This window comes from Charadrius vociferus, unplaced genomic scaffold (genome assembly GCF_000708025.1).
Source record: "Charadrius vociferus isolate BGI_N301 unplaced genomic scaffold, ASM70802v2 scaffold4, whole genome shotgun sequence".
In the NCBI taxonomy this organism is placed as follows: Eukaryota; Metazoa; Chordata; class Aves; order Charadriiformes; family Charadriidae; genus Charadrius; species Charadrius vociferus.
Window position 1 is genome coordinate 1,554,430 of NW_009648150.1, and position 13,234 is coordinate 1,567,663.

General features: G+C 41.9%; 1 protein-coding gene across 1 annotated transcript in view; it reads right to left on the minus strand.

The window, feature by feature from the left end:
* LPHN3 (latrophilin 3) overlaps positions 1-12,985 on the minus strand; it is a 277,537-nt gene extending 264,552 nt beyond the window's left edge. Inside the window, exons 1-2 of the mRNA XM_009884017.1 lie at positions 12,895-12,985; positions 12,158-12,371 (exon numbers count right to left, since the gene is read on the minus strand). Coding sequence (XP_009882319.1) covers positions 12,158-12,371; positions 12,895-12,985 — 305 coding nt within the window. The remainder of the gene's footprint in view (positions 1-12,157; positions 12,372-12,894) is intronic.
* Positions 12,986-13,234: the final 249 nt, after the last annotated feature.

Sequence of the window (13,234 nt, forward strand, 5' to 3'; positions counted from 1 at the left end):
TGCTGCCAATGCATGTCTTTAAATTAGCACCACAGCCACTGTGGCTTTGTTTCTCTTCTAGCTGAGCAACACTGGACTGTGACGAAAGCCCTATCAGTCCTATAGATTCCCTCCTTCCTGTAACACCCTTAATGAAACTTGTGATGTTCAAGGAGTGATGGGCTCTTGCTTTCACATTTCTCTTTCACAGCTGCCTTGAAAAAAAAATGCTGAAACAGTGGAACGAAATTATGCATGGAAACTCTGCTGAGAATTTTCTTCTTCATGGAAGAAGAAAAAATGCCCGACATGCTCAGAATTCAAATCAGAATCAGAAGGGCCCTGATTCCGTATACATATTATCAATATAGTACACATTTGAAAATTGCATGCTACTTGCCAAACTTGAGGGTGTGCCCATGGGAGGAAAGGGATTAAGATGTAACCTTGGGTCAAAAGAGGTTACACAATCAGGATTTCCCACACCAACACTGAGGAAATTAAATGCACGGTGGAGATGCTCAGCTGCTGAAATGCAAGGAAACACTGCAAGAAACTAACATGATTAAAAACCATGAATTAATTCTTTTATGCAGAAGATCCCCAAAACACAGATTTGGCAGGAATACTCATCAAACTAACTTATTTATTCATTCATTTTAGTGGCCATGCTCTACTTTATGAATTATTCGTGAGAATTCAACAGACATGTAAGAAAGCACCCAGTTCCCACATATTTTAATACATATTGTAGCATCTCAAAAATGAGTTTGAACTACGTATCCATTTCTATGTGTGCATATATGTGTACATCTCCAAAGAAGACAGCTGAAAAAGGGAATATTTGTTTTTCATCTCTTAATTATGCTTTTTCCCCCCTTAGTGCATAAATTTGGCAGCTAAAGGTTTCTGCTCTCACTGAAGGGTGAGACAACAGAGCCTCTCAGAGCCCCGATTTTTGGCACCGACTCACTCCTACTTTACGCTTGAGGCTACTTCCCCTCTGACTGATCCTTAATTTGAATAAGCTTTCAGTGAAGACTGTATCAGAACTGCAGCAAGTTAATCTTATTAAACCATATGAGTTTAAAAACTCAGAGCTTGATGTCAGGCAGGCTGTTTCCAAATCGGTATACTTAAGATCCAAATTAGATCATGAGCAAAATATTAAAAGGCACTAGAGCCACTTAAGAGTGAACTTCCATTTCCAAAAGAAATTTCTGGACATTGGGAACCAGGACTCATGACAGCTCAGTGGGAGTCAGGCTCCTGGCTGCAATGGCTGCTTTTAAGTGTTTGAAACCCTTAAAATTTAAGCTACAGAGAAAGGCTGTTAAGACATAAAGGAATTTACTTCACCCATTGTCAATACTAGTACAAATACATGGGTCCTCCTGAAGTATACTTTAGTTGTAAGAGGTTTCTACTCCCACCCAAAGTCTCCTGACAAAACACACCTTTTGGGGACGCTGTGTCAGTTGGTACTGAATCTGTAAGACGGATGCAACGAAGTGCCTTTTAAGCACTATAATAGAAAATCTCCATCCTCTTCCTGTCCTTTCACTCCTTATAGAGTACTGTCAGTTTTTAAATAATTGACAAGTGTTTACAACTTCAGTTTCACTTCAGCCACCTCTGGGCATAGAAGACTGCAGTCATTAGAAACTGGGGAAGTGCTGACTAGGATGCAATCCACCCTTGTCTTGCCAAGCCAACTTTACAGTAAAGTAGGTGGCTGCTTAGGTCCTCTTGACTTCCAGCAACTTGGTGAGATGATCTACTGGGTGCTTTTACTGCCTGGATGCCATCCAGGCCACAAAAATGAAGTTTGCAGAGATCTCCTGGAACACTTCTACCTCTGCGCCGGCTTTAGACACAGCTCCCGTCACATGCACAGTGTTACACAAGCACCAAAGTGTTTTCTGGATTGCAGCCCGACACAACAGGCATTAGACTGCATTGTTTGGTGCCTGGCTTTAACTCTTTCCATCCAGCTACAAGTGCAACTAATCAACTTAAATTGATTTTCCAGAGCTCAGCCTAATCCACTGCGTTGAAGGTGACCTATATTCTTTGTGTGTATGTATAGCCAAGGGGTTTGGGTTTTTTTAAGGTGTCTCGGATATTAGATGCCTGTGTTCAGCTGTTGGCAACCTTGCCAGTAATTCAGAAGTGTGCCAAGGAGCACTTCTGATCCAGGCAGATTTTAGATGGATCCTAAAGATTTCTCCTCTCCTCCCCCAAATATCAACAGCGAAGTCTACTCATCTGCCTTCGTACATGCAATTAGCTGTTATACATGGGAAAATCACCTGAAGTACCAACTTGAGCACACCTACAGTCCACCAACATGCCTGACAAGAGCATAGTGCTCTGATATGCATGATTCAGACCCTGGACACCTGCAACAAGCGTTATATTTTTTCCAGAACTAGCCTTGCTCCCTCCAACCTAACGGTTGCTTTTATATTTACTCCACGTATTTACTAGTATTAGCATTGAGGACCAAACTTTACTTTCCATCAGTGCTAGCTGGGCACTACTGTAATCATTTAAGTGGAACGATCTGTTCCAAGTGACCAAGGGAGCTAATAATTTATCAGGAACAGAACAGGCGTTTTGGGGAAGGATGTAATTATATTTGTGTGGTTTGTAATACTCTTGAGTCAAATGGGACATTCTGTGCAATTCAAAGCCACTTGGGTAAAGGAAGGGAGGAAGCAGGCTTTTCAAAGAGAAATGGCCTCAAACTCTCTAATTTATCACAACCAATTTTCCCCCCTCCTCTGTCCTTTTGGTTTTGCTTAAAATACAGAAAACCTTCAGCATTTGAGTAGGTTTCACAGGGAAAAGAAACAAGTGCAAATGATAATAAAAAAATAGCATCTTGCCTTCATATAGGTAGATGATGCAGCCAGAACTGGAATACTGTACAGCTCATCTGGTCTCAAATGGGGCAATGCAGAATTAAAGGGTATTCAGGGAAAAACAATGAGGACCTTAACACATTCAAAAGAAAAGCCCCAAACAACTCCCATAAGAAGCAATATTTGAAAGATCATAACTTTCTCCCTTGGACAGCAGGTAAGTTAGAAGTAATATGACAAATGTATACAAGCTAATGAACAGGAATGGAAAAGGTAGCTTGGATGACTATCTTCACAGTCTGAGGAGGGATAGCAATGAAATTAAAACCTGACAAAAAGGAATGGTTTTGCACACAATAAGCTATTATCCTGCTGGACTTAGAGCTCCTGGAAGTCATCATGACCAGGGACTTGCTGAGATTCAGAAAGCATTTGACCGTTTATATGGACAGTGAGAATATACAGCAATTGCAATTAATGCTAACAAAGAAATTCTAGAAAGTATATTAAAAATCTTGTGCACTAAAGTGAAAGCTTATCTCTGACTATGAGGGATCAGGATGAAAGAAAGGCATGGAAGCGGCAGAGATAGTCCCTGCCCACTAAGGCATGCCATGTCCTGCCCCAGGATGGGGAGGAGAGGGCAGGGCATGAGAGCAGTTCAGTGACTGCATGGGGAAATCCTATTCCCATTCTGGCATTTTTTCCTCTGGCCAGCTCCAAATCCTCCCTTCTTCCCTTGCATTAATTTTACAGTTTTCTATAGTTCTCTTGCCCATTACCCTACCTCCCATTCCTCACAGTGTCTCTGCAATAAAGTTTTTCCTTCTTTGTCACCAGTCCTACTCTGGGCAAAAGCATGTAATATACTGCCTACTACAAACTGCAACTCTCAGTAACTGACTGAATGCTGAGGCTGTAATTCAGTCCAGAGGCTCTACTACTGCACATAAACTACTCGCTATCTTTCAGTTTACGATGTCAGCAGGACTCCAGCTGAATTAAGGTTTCTACTGTATATAACTGACACCAATGTATTATCTTATGCATAATGCATAGAAGATGGCTCTAATCATAAATTCCATATCCTGCCCTTCCTTTACATCACAGATGCAGCCCGGCATCTCTTATCCACTCCGCTTACCGACATATAAAATCCTTCTCCCGAATCATAATGGGAGCAAAACCTTTTCTTGGGTCACTGCTTCTGATAAAAGCTATTCATTCCCTCTTTTCCCTAAAGAAGTTGAAATAAAATTCAGTTCATCCCACTAACAAAACTCACACTTAAATTCAAAAACCATGTTAAACTGATGATCCAGGAACATTGCCTGTGTCAGTCCATATTTTTGACACTGGCAAGTGAATGATTTGCACCTAATACCCATCTTTTGCCTCTTTGCATTTGGTATCAGCAGAGCAATCACACAAAATGCAAAGCTATGCTGTGGATGCCAAACCAGAAGTGTGCAAAGGTGAGTGAGGTCTGCAGAGCGCGTTTGCAGCCCTGCAGAGGAGTACAGAAATCACAGGCATACACACAGAGAGGGTGTGGTATAAGCCAGCACTGGTTTTACACATCTTGGAATGGAATATGGAGTTTAAGCTCCAAAGATTCCACAAATGATGCTGTCAAAACTGTGCTGAATGAAAGCTTTGAAATATCCTGGAGAACAGACAATCCCCTGTGTATAAACCCAATTTTGACCTCAGGCACAGACTAACTGAGCTCTTTTGTAGAAGAATAAAGAAAAAGGCAAAAGAAACTGATATAGATGCATTACTACAAAGTCATCTTACCTCACAGCCCTTTCAGCCATTACTTCTAGACAGAAGACTAACCGGAGAAGGAGCACACATGTATCTTTCTCCTCAAACCAAATTCCTATGTTAAGATTGTGTAAGTCCATTTAGCCTGAATATACCTTATACACACCTTGCAATGCTCTAAATCAATTTAAGCCTCATGACAAAATGACCAAGCATCTGGGCACCAAGCCCTGTGATGGCCTTGGAAGGCTGTCACACTCAGGTGTACTTAAAAGACTGAGCAGTAGTATCTTCTATGTTCATCGCTTCAGCAATTTAAGCAATGGTCAGGAAGTGGCAGGGGCAGCATGCAGATGCCTGGCTTTAAACTTTGCTCTGCGGGCACCTCAGATAATGCCTTTCATGGTACAAAATTTGTGTCAGCAAAAGCAGACATTGCCCAAGTGTCTAGAGCTGCATCTTTCCTCATTGCCCTCCTTGTGGTTACAGAAAGGCTTTCTATGTGCTTGCACCCACCTCCTGCAACATGGTAATAAATGCAGTACACGTTTCAAACACGGGACACCACTGTTAGCAACGTCTCCATCTTTGCTCAACATTTCCTCCCCAGGTACAAATTAGTAGCTGCTGTTCTCAACAAGCCTCAAATGTTCAGAAAAAACAGAAAACGGGAGCATGTTTCACATAGGTCTTCTCCCACTGGCAAAAGCTACATGCGGCAGGCTGCCAAGGGCTAGCCAGTCCCTTCCCTCTAACAGGCTGGAGCTGGTCACTTTCATGCTAGTACAGTAATTAATGGAGTAATAAACCTGGTAATAAACCCTATGATTTTCAGCACATCATGTGTTTAGCACTTCTGAGGCCGCTTCGAGACATGATTTATCCAAGAGAATATCCCATGTCTTCTCTTTGTCAGTTAAGGCCAGTGAGGGGGGGAAAGGTGAAACTAAACAAAACAAAATAGCTGGCAAACTGAAACGGTCTTAGAAAACAGTAATGATGATTCCTCCAGCTCCCTCCAGCCTGCGCACTTCAAGGAGGCCTTCGCCTTTGGCCATGGAGTCTGCTGGTTGCACATCGCTTTCTCAGCTCAAGCCTGTTTTTTCTCAAATGATGTTGCACTGGAGCTGCATGCTAACAGCAACCAAAAACCAGCAGCCACTGAGCAATGCAACTGTCTATTTATTTATTTATTTTAAGTAGGGTGTTTTATAGCTGGCCACGGCTACCAATTGGTACCCGGGGAAGCCTAAAGCATTATTTTTGATCTACAGAGCCTTCCACGGTTTGGAACCTAATTATCTTCAGAAACTACTGCCTCCTCCCCATTTGTTACCATGGCAGCTGCAATCAGCTGAGATGCTTGGGCTGACAAGCTGTGATTTACTAGGGTACCAGGGCAATTCCAGGGGGCTGTCGCTTTCAGAATTTACTCCTCTGCTTGGGTCTGACAGCATTTTCAGGAAAGGAAGAGGTAGGATAAATTAAGATTGTACAGGCTGGGAAGTAGCGACCTTTTTTAGAGTGATTCAACAGCTCAGTGCATACTGTTCCATTAGCACTTACTGTTGGTTTTTTCTTTTTTTTTTTTTCTCCCTCAGTAATAGTATATCTGCCCTTGTCCCAGGGTCAAGGTGCAGCTGAGATTAGTAGACTTTGCTTCATTTTAAAATATCTTTCTGCATGGTGAGAAAATAAATTGTTTAACCAAGTGGTGAGGCTTGTTTTCTAGCCTTTAAAATAAGAATCCAGGGAACATGAGCTTCAGTATTCCCTGTTCATTTCTACTGGTTATAGAAACTACTGTTTAACTGAAACATTAGTATTTTTCCATATTGATGCTTTTTACATGACGATCTCAAAGCGCCAGACTTGCGCTTTCCATAAAGAGAAGAGCCTTCCCACTGCAACATCTCAGTCCTTCAGAAACGCACTTCCCAAGCCATCTGTGTGATGATAACAGATTTAGAAAAATTATTAGTATCTTGGCAGTCTTCGCAAAATGTACTCAGGATGCAGGGGAAGGCGGAGGGGTTCCTACCAAATGGGGCATTCAGTATCAGAGTCAGAGGTGATGACAATGTCTAAGCAGGGGGCTGTTTTCTGAGAAATATGCCATTAATTTTGTAGAGCCCGATACAACTGTGCTGCAATTCACTTGAAGTCTGCTCATTCAGTCCTACTGACGGCCTTGTCATTACAGAGCCTCCAGGGCTGCAGCTCTCCTTGTCCTGCGCATCTTCTACACATGCACCAGGACAAGCTACTTAATGTAAAAGACACTACAAAGAACATCCCAAAATTGGAAAGATCAAAACCAGTGGCCATTTTATGAATGATTAACATGAATTATCCTATCTCTAAAATACAGATAACCCTGTCTCTTTATTTCCCAACAGAAGAACAGATCACTGGCATTTGAGAAGTGTCCTGAAAATCACAGGTGCTGATAGCATCAATAACAGCACACCATGAGATGCAATATTGTTACAATAATAGTGGCACTCATTTTGGACTCCTGCATTTTTCAGGTCATCAACCAAAAACATTAACAAAACACAGCCCTTCAGGAGACGAAAAATCTTTGTAGTGTAATGCAAGCTGCTTCATACAATTTCTTTGTTCTCACGCACCCTGTGCAAAGTGCCTGCTGTCGTCCTTCCAACTACCTGGAGAATTGTGAGTGCCCCTCTTCACATAAAAGGATCAGGCCCTTTGACAAAAGTAACTGGAAACCCTAGACCGTCAAGCAGTTGACAACAGTCTCACGCTCTTAATTGCACGTGTATTTTTTTCAAAACTTTAAGTCTAGACCTGCAGGCTTCATCAATGATGCCAGCACTGAAACAAGAGGGACAAAATACACAGATTAGACCCGAACCTAAAGGAAACTAGCTCAACTAAGCAACTGGAGCCCAGCAGGGCATCTAGTACCTCCCAGCTGTGCCTCCCAGCTACAAGAAATTCCCTATCTGCTCAGCCAGAGGAGGAGACTAGCAGAGCTGCAGCGCCCACCTGCCAGGCCCTGACCCACACCACACCAGGGCACTTTGCTGGGGGCAGGCAGCACCATGACCAGCTGCAGTGGAGCAGAGAGATATATGTCCTGTAGCACTGTGGAGGCTACACATCCTCTGCTGGAGGAGCCTCAGTTTCTCTATCTTGAGAGCAGTGGGAAGCTCCAGGCAAGAGGTGTCTTGCCTGTGGGACACAAAATGGGTCCAGTGTTCCCTTCAGGGAAGGACAGAGGAGAGAGCTGAGTAGCTTTCAGCCCTCATTCCCAAGCCAGAAATAGTAACAGTGGCACACAAGAGCTCTGCAACACTCTACTGTGGCAAAAGGCAAAAGCTGCCCCTTTTGCAAACAGCTCTCTGAGTTGCTGAGAGATACAAGGAAGTTCCCCAGCAAGAGCTTTCCACATTTTCTACCTTTCAAATTTTGAAAAGGCAGAAGGAATTTTACTTTGATTTTGGGAACAGATGCCGAGACCTATGAACAATTGGCTCCTCTGTTACGCCTGCTGGTTTTGTCTTATTATTCCATCCCTCCTTTCCTTCCTCCAGCCTAAGAGTAGCAGACAATGGTTGGGGTAGGCAAGGATACCTTTACTTCTGATATCTGGAAAGCAAAAGGAAAGACTTGATCTTGCCTTTAAGGCAGAAAATGCAATTGTTCTGTGTATGCGTACCTACATTCCAGCTTTGCTACTTGGACTTTCCCCCCTATTTTAACATTCAAGGTTAAAGCCTACAGGAAAGCATAAGGAGCTCAGTAAAACAGACTGTTTCAAATTACAAAGTTAAACACAAAGATGTGGTGTCGACAGCACACAGTTCTGCAAACATACGTGCAAAACCCGATTCCCCCCATCTTCTTCCTTCCATTGGCTTCAACCCAGGAAAGTATATGGGCAGGTCTTCATTTCACAAAAAGCTTAAGCACGTGCCTTAAGAAGAAGCACGTGCTGGTGTGTTTTTCTGAACCAAGGAGGAGGCAACTAAATGTTTAATTCCCTTGCCTGCACTGCAGACTTAAATACAAGGAGACTAGCTCCACAGACTTGTAGTGAAACCGCCAGCACACAAAAAGTAATACACAGATTTTTTGTCTTTCTGAGCTGGGCATTTCCTTGGTGGAACACATCCACAAGAAATTCAAGAGAATGTGCTGAAAGCTTTTTTTTTTTTTTTTAAATAGACTAAAGGGCAGTGTTAACACGATAAAAACAACGGCAACTCTTATGGGAATAGGAGGCTGCTTTTCTCGATTGTTCACAGACATTCCCGGCTGTTTGAACGGATAATATGTTAATTCTGTGGCACAGTTGCTCAAGGGAGGACGTAGCAGTCTCCCATGGTACAGTGCACACAGTTTACAATGGGCACAGTTAGAATTTAATTGTTTGTTACAGCCCTCAAAAAGATGTTTCTCCTAAGTAAACATGCTATGAAATACATTTTTCTCTAATCATATCAGAAAAACTTCAGTCCATAAAGCACTCTTACCGAGCTTTTACAGGCAGCTGCTGCTCGAATGCTTGAAGGAAGAGCTGGTAAGTTAAAAACAAAATAGGCCACAGAGATTTAATTTCCTATAAAATAGCTCCCTACAAGCTGTTTAAACGTTCTTTACTTAGAGCAATACTCCAAAGATTTTAGAGATTTTCAGGGCAACGCTTGCAGTAAGAACTCCTTGTGTTCCCTCTGCTCAGGGGGCTCCACAAACACACCATCAGATTTATGCCTTTCCCTTTCAAAATAACCCCACATACTCGTCTGCAAAATTAATTTAAATAAACATACAGAAGAAAGGAACATGTTAGCCCAATTTTTATTTGGGGGTGGGATAAGGAGCAATCGCTAATATCTACCATAAATCTGCTCATTCGCAGCCTCAGCTCATATACTAACAACATCTCGGTCTCACACATACTTTTCTTCCCACTTTCCCTCTCCCCCTCCCCACAGCCATACCATAATGTGTGTAAGTCAGCTGTACAGCATTGCTGATTAAAAACTGCCAGCAGTTAGACAACTTATTACAAAACCTACAAGGGGACTGTGTATGCAATAATGTGAATGCAATAATTAATCAATGCATAATAAGCACGCACTGCACATATTGTTTTTCTTTCCATACGCAGTCAGCTTCGATTACCGTGTGGGTTACGCAGCCATGAGGATCTTCAGTCCCCAGTAGCTGCTTCCCCACCAAGCAGCATTAGCAAAGACAAGCTCATTGTATTAAAGACTGCATTCATCTGCAAAACCACCCAAACACTGCTGAATTGATTAATTTTGCAGGTAGAGGCTTTCAGAAGAAAATGCCATAGTTAGTGCCACAACTACTAGGCTGTCACGATTTTCCTTTTAAACTACTTCTTTCAGAGGCTCAGCTATAAGGCATACTCAGAGCTGTGAGCTGGCAGACTGGTTTGCATCTTAACATGCTTCATTTTAATGGTTTTATTTTAAATTGTTTCAACTCTTTGAATTAATGAAGATTAAAAAAAGAAATGAGACTGACATAAAAATGCGAAAAAGAGTATTCTTCCCCTTTTTAACCTGCCTTTTAACTAGAACCAGGTTATATTTATTTTCAAGAAACTCAATAGTACATGATTAACAACAGGATTGCACACTTCATGAAAATTGACCATTGAATACTTAAATGGAAAGAGACGCCACCCTTTCCTGAGCCTCCCCACTGATAAACGGCATCAAGCAAGGGCCCACAGATATTAATATTCAGTCAGTAGGGATTTGCTTTTTCCTTGCAAGAAATTTCCTCCTCAGTGGCCTTCCTCTACAGCACCAATTTCTGCCCAAATGGGAAAACTGAGATGCTTTGCCCCAGAGATGCACTCTCCTGCTAACTCTCTGCTAAGATGGTTGAGTCTGCAGTGATGATATCTGCAGCCAAGTAATCAACGTGAGTTTTCATCCCAGCACAGTGGGTGCACATATTATGTTCCCTCCCTGACCAAAGGGCTACTGTTTATTGCAAACTTGCTACATGTGGGGACTGACCAGAAGATTGCAGAGCTCTGCATTTGGCTTGGAAGCTAGCGCCTGGAGGACACTACTACATGTATATATAAAAATACTAATACTTCGTACTCTGTAACAGCCCACAAAGGGGATGACATGGTTTTATTCTGCCAATATGCAGAGGATTATGGATTTCTGCTTGAAGCCACTAACAACCTGAACAGGAGAATTACAGTAATTCCACTAAAACCATGCCAAATCCAAAGGACTGGTTGATGGCACGTTGTTACCCTTTCTGCTTGTCCTGAAAATTTAACCGGCACAATCCCACAAACAGGACTTCAACCAGCTACACAAGGAGGTTCAGCTTAAAGAATGGGCTTATAGGAGCCATATGCAATGACGAGGATATTTTTCACAAGACCTCTCAGCATTTTGAGATCTAAATCCTTGATGTGGAGCAATTCTAAAGGGAGCTCAAAAATAGCCATTAGCATGTCAACTATAGATGAAACTAACACTTTCTTTTCTGTTGCTCACACAACTCCACTTTTAGTGCAAAGCATCTCACAGAAAACAATAGCACAACACTCCATTAAAAACCTGGCAGTGCCTTAGCCATTAGGTCACCATGCAAACATTGCTATCATGACTTCGATTAGCAACACTTTGCCTATGTCAATACCATTATTAATACCCTGAAATAGTAATTTCTATTACTATTTAATTAACAGCCAAATGTACTGAATAATTATTCATGTGTAGTTATTAGGGGAAATGTACCGAATGCAATAACATGTCAAGAGCTGTGACTTATGAATCCTTGCCACAACACCTCTTGTGCCAGATAATACCCTGAAAAATTCAGCAACAGTTAAAGGCTTTCCATAACCAGGACACGTCTAGATTGGAATAAACTGTTAGGCCCTGCCTCGGCAATACAGAGGTCTGTCTACATGGCATATATCTCAGTTACCATTTCCAGATGCAGTAGGCACACTTAACAGCAATAGTTATTATACAGAAATTCAGCAAGTCTTCTGCAAAACAAATGGGAGTTGACTGAGAATTTGGATCCTCCCTAAAACTAAGCCTAGCAACATGATGAATGATGGAGACTTTTCTTTGCATCTTAAATATATATATATGATATTCTGAACGCAAAATATTATTTTTTTTTTAAAGGAGATTATTGGCCACCTGTTTGAACACAGCACAAAAAAAAGTAAATGTGCATTTGAGAAAGGCTTCACTTCTATGTTCATTGAGACCCTTGATATTTAGGTATTTCAGAGGTAAAACTGGGATGTAGTGAGTATTAAGACAACTGATTAGTAGTACTTACAGCAAGTGTTATTTATATTGCGTGATGCTAACCCAACTCTGTTAAACCCACAGTTTAGCAATGATAGCTGTAATTCTGTCCACATACATACAGAGTAAGTACCTGCATTTTCTCATGCAAACACACACACAAACTGGTGTGTACATACCGGATTAAAAAAACAGCAGTCAGCAAACACAGCAAACAAAGAATATTAAATACTATACCTTTGAGTCATAATCTTATAGGCATCTGGCAGATAACAGCGGATATTCTCCATCTGAGCAGGATCAGAGTCACAGATTTTATCATCAGTCCTCCCGTAGTTGGCACTTTCGATCATGATAACATCTGTTCCTGGGCAGCGAAGCTCTATGGGGTAACTCTCGCAGGACAGTTCCCTTCGGACCACAGCCATGGGGACCGGAGCACGGCTGAAAGCTGCAAGGATTAACACAGAAACACAGCAAACATTTACTTTCCACACGGAGGCTAGGATTAAAAGCAGAACGACATTTAGCAGCAGGTTTTATCCATGTGCTGTACTGAGATAGTTTTGGTTGAGACCATTGAGATATGGTCTGCAGTAAAGGGGTCTGATCCCCAGCTTGCTGGCTGCCCAGAGAAATCACTTCTCCACTTAGAGACTTGATTTTCTCATCTCAAAAATAATCTAATGATCCCTTTTATACAGGCCTTTAGAAATCCCCTATTGAAAGGGGTAAATAGCAACTATGGCACTGTTATTACTTCTACTTACCAGGTGAAAAGCTAGTTGGCTTTGATATATAAAATTACAGTCCTATTTCATACCTGATCAACCCAGGGAAATTTTCTGACTATGAGCAATCCAAGCACCAGGATCCCACCTGCTCAGCAACATTGCATCTGTCCTACTGCAGATGTAATAACATCTGCAGTGCTCCTGGTCCTTTTATTGGTCCTTAGAAAACATGAGCCTAACGGCTTTTGCTGTAGCCTGCAGCATGCCAGGGGATGGCCTGAGGGTTCTGGCAACCATCCTGAAGTTTGGGCCCTGCAGTGATATTTTCCATGGAAAGGCCAATATATGGGACACTGAGTGATTAAAGTTCAGTCTCAGCTTTGCAACGGATTTGCCTGGATGTTCGATACTGGCACTTACTTGTAAAGTTAATTTAAAGAGCTCTCAGAAATCTTACCTGTTTTAAAAGAAATCCAGGCTACAGTTTGCAAAAGAAAAAAGAAACATGCTTTGAGATGCCTTGAAAACAAAGCCCTAACGTATTAGTAAATAAACTCACATGATAACAAGCAAAAATATT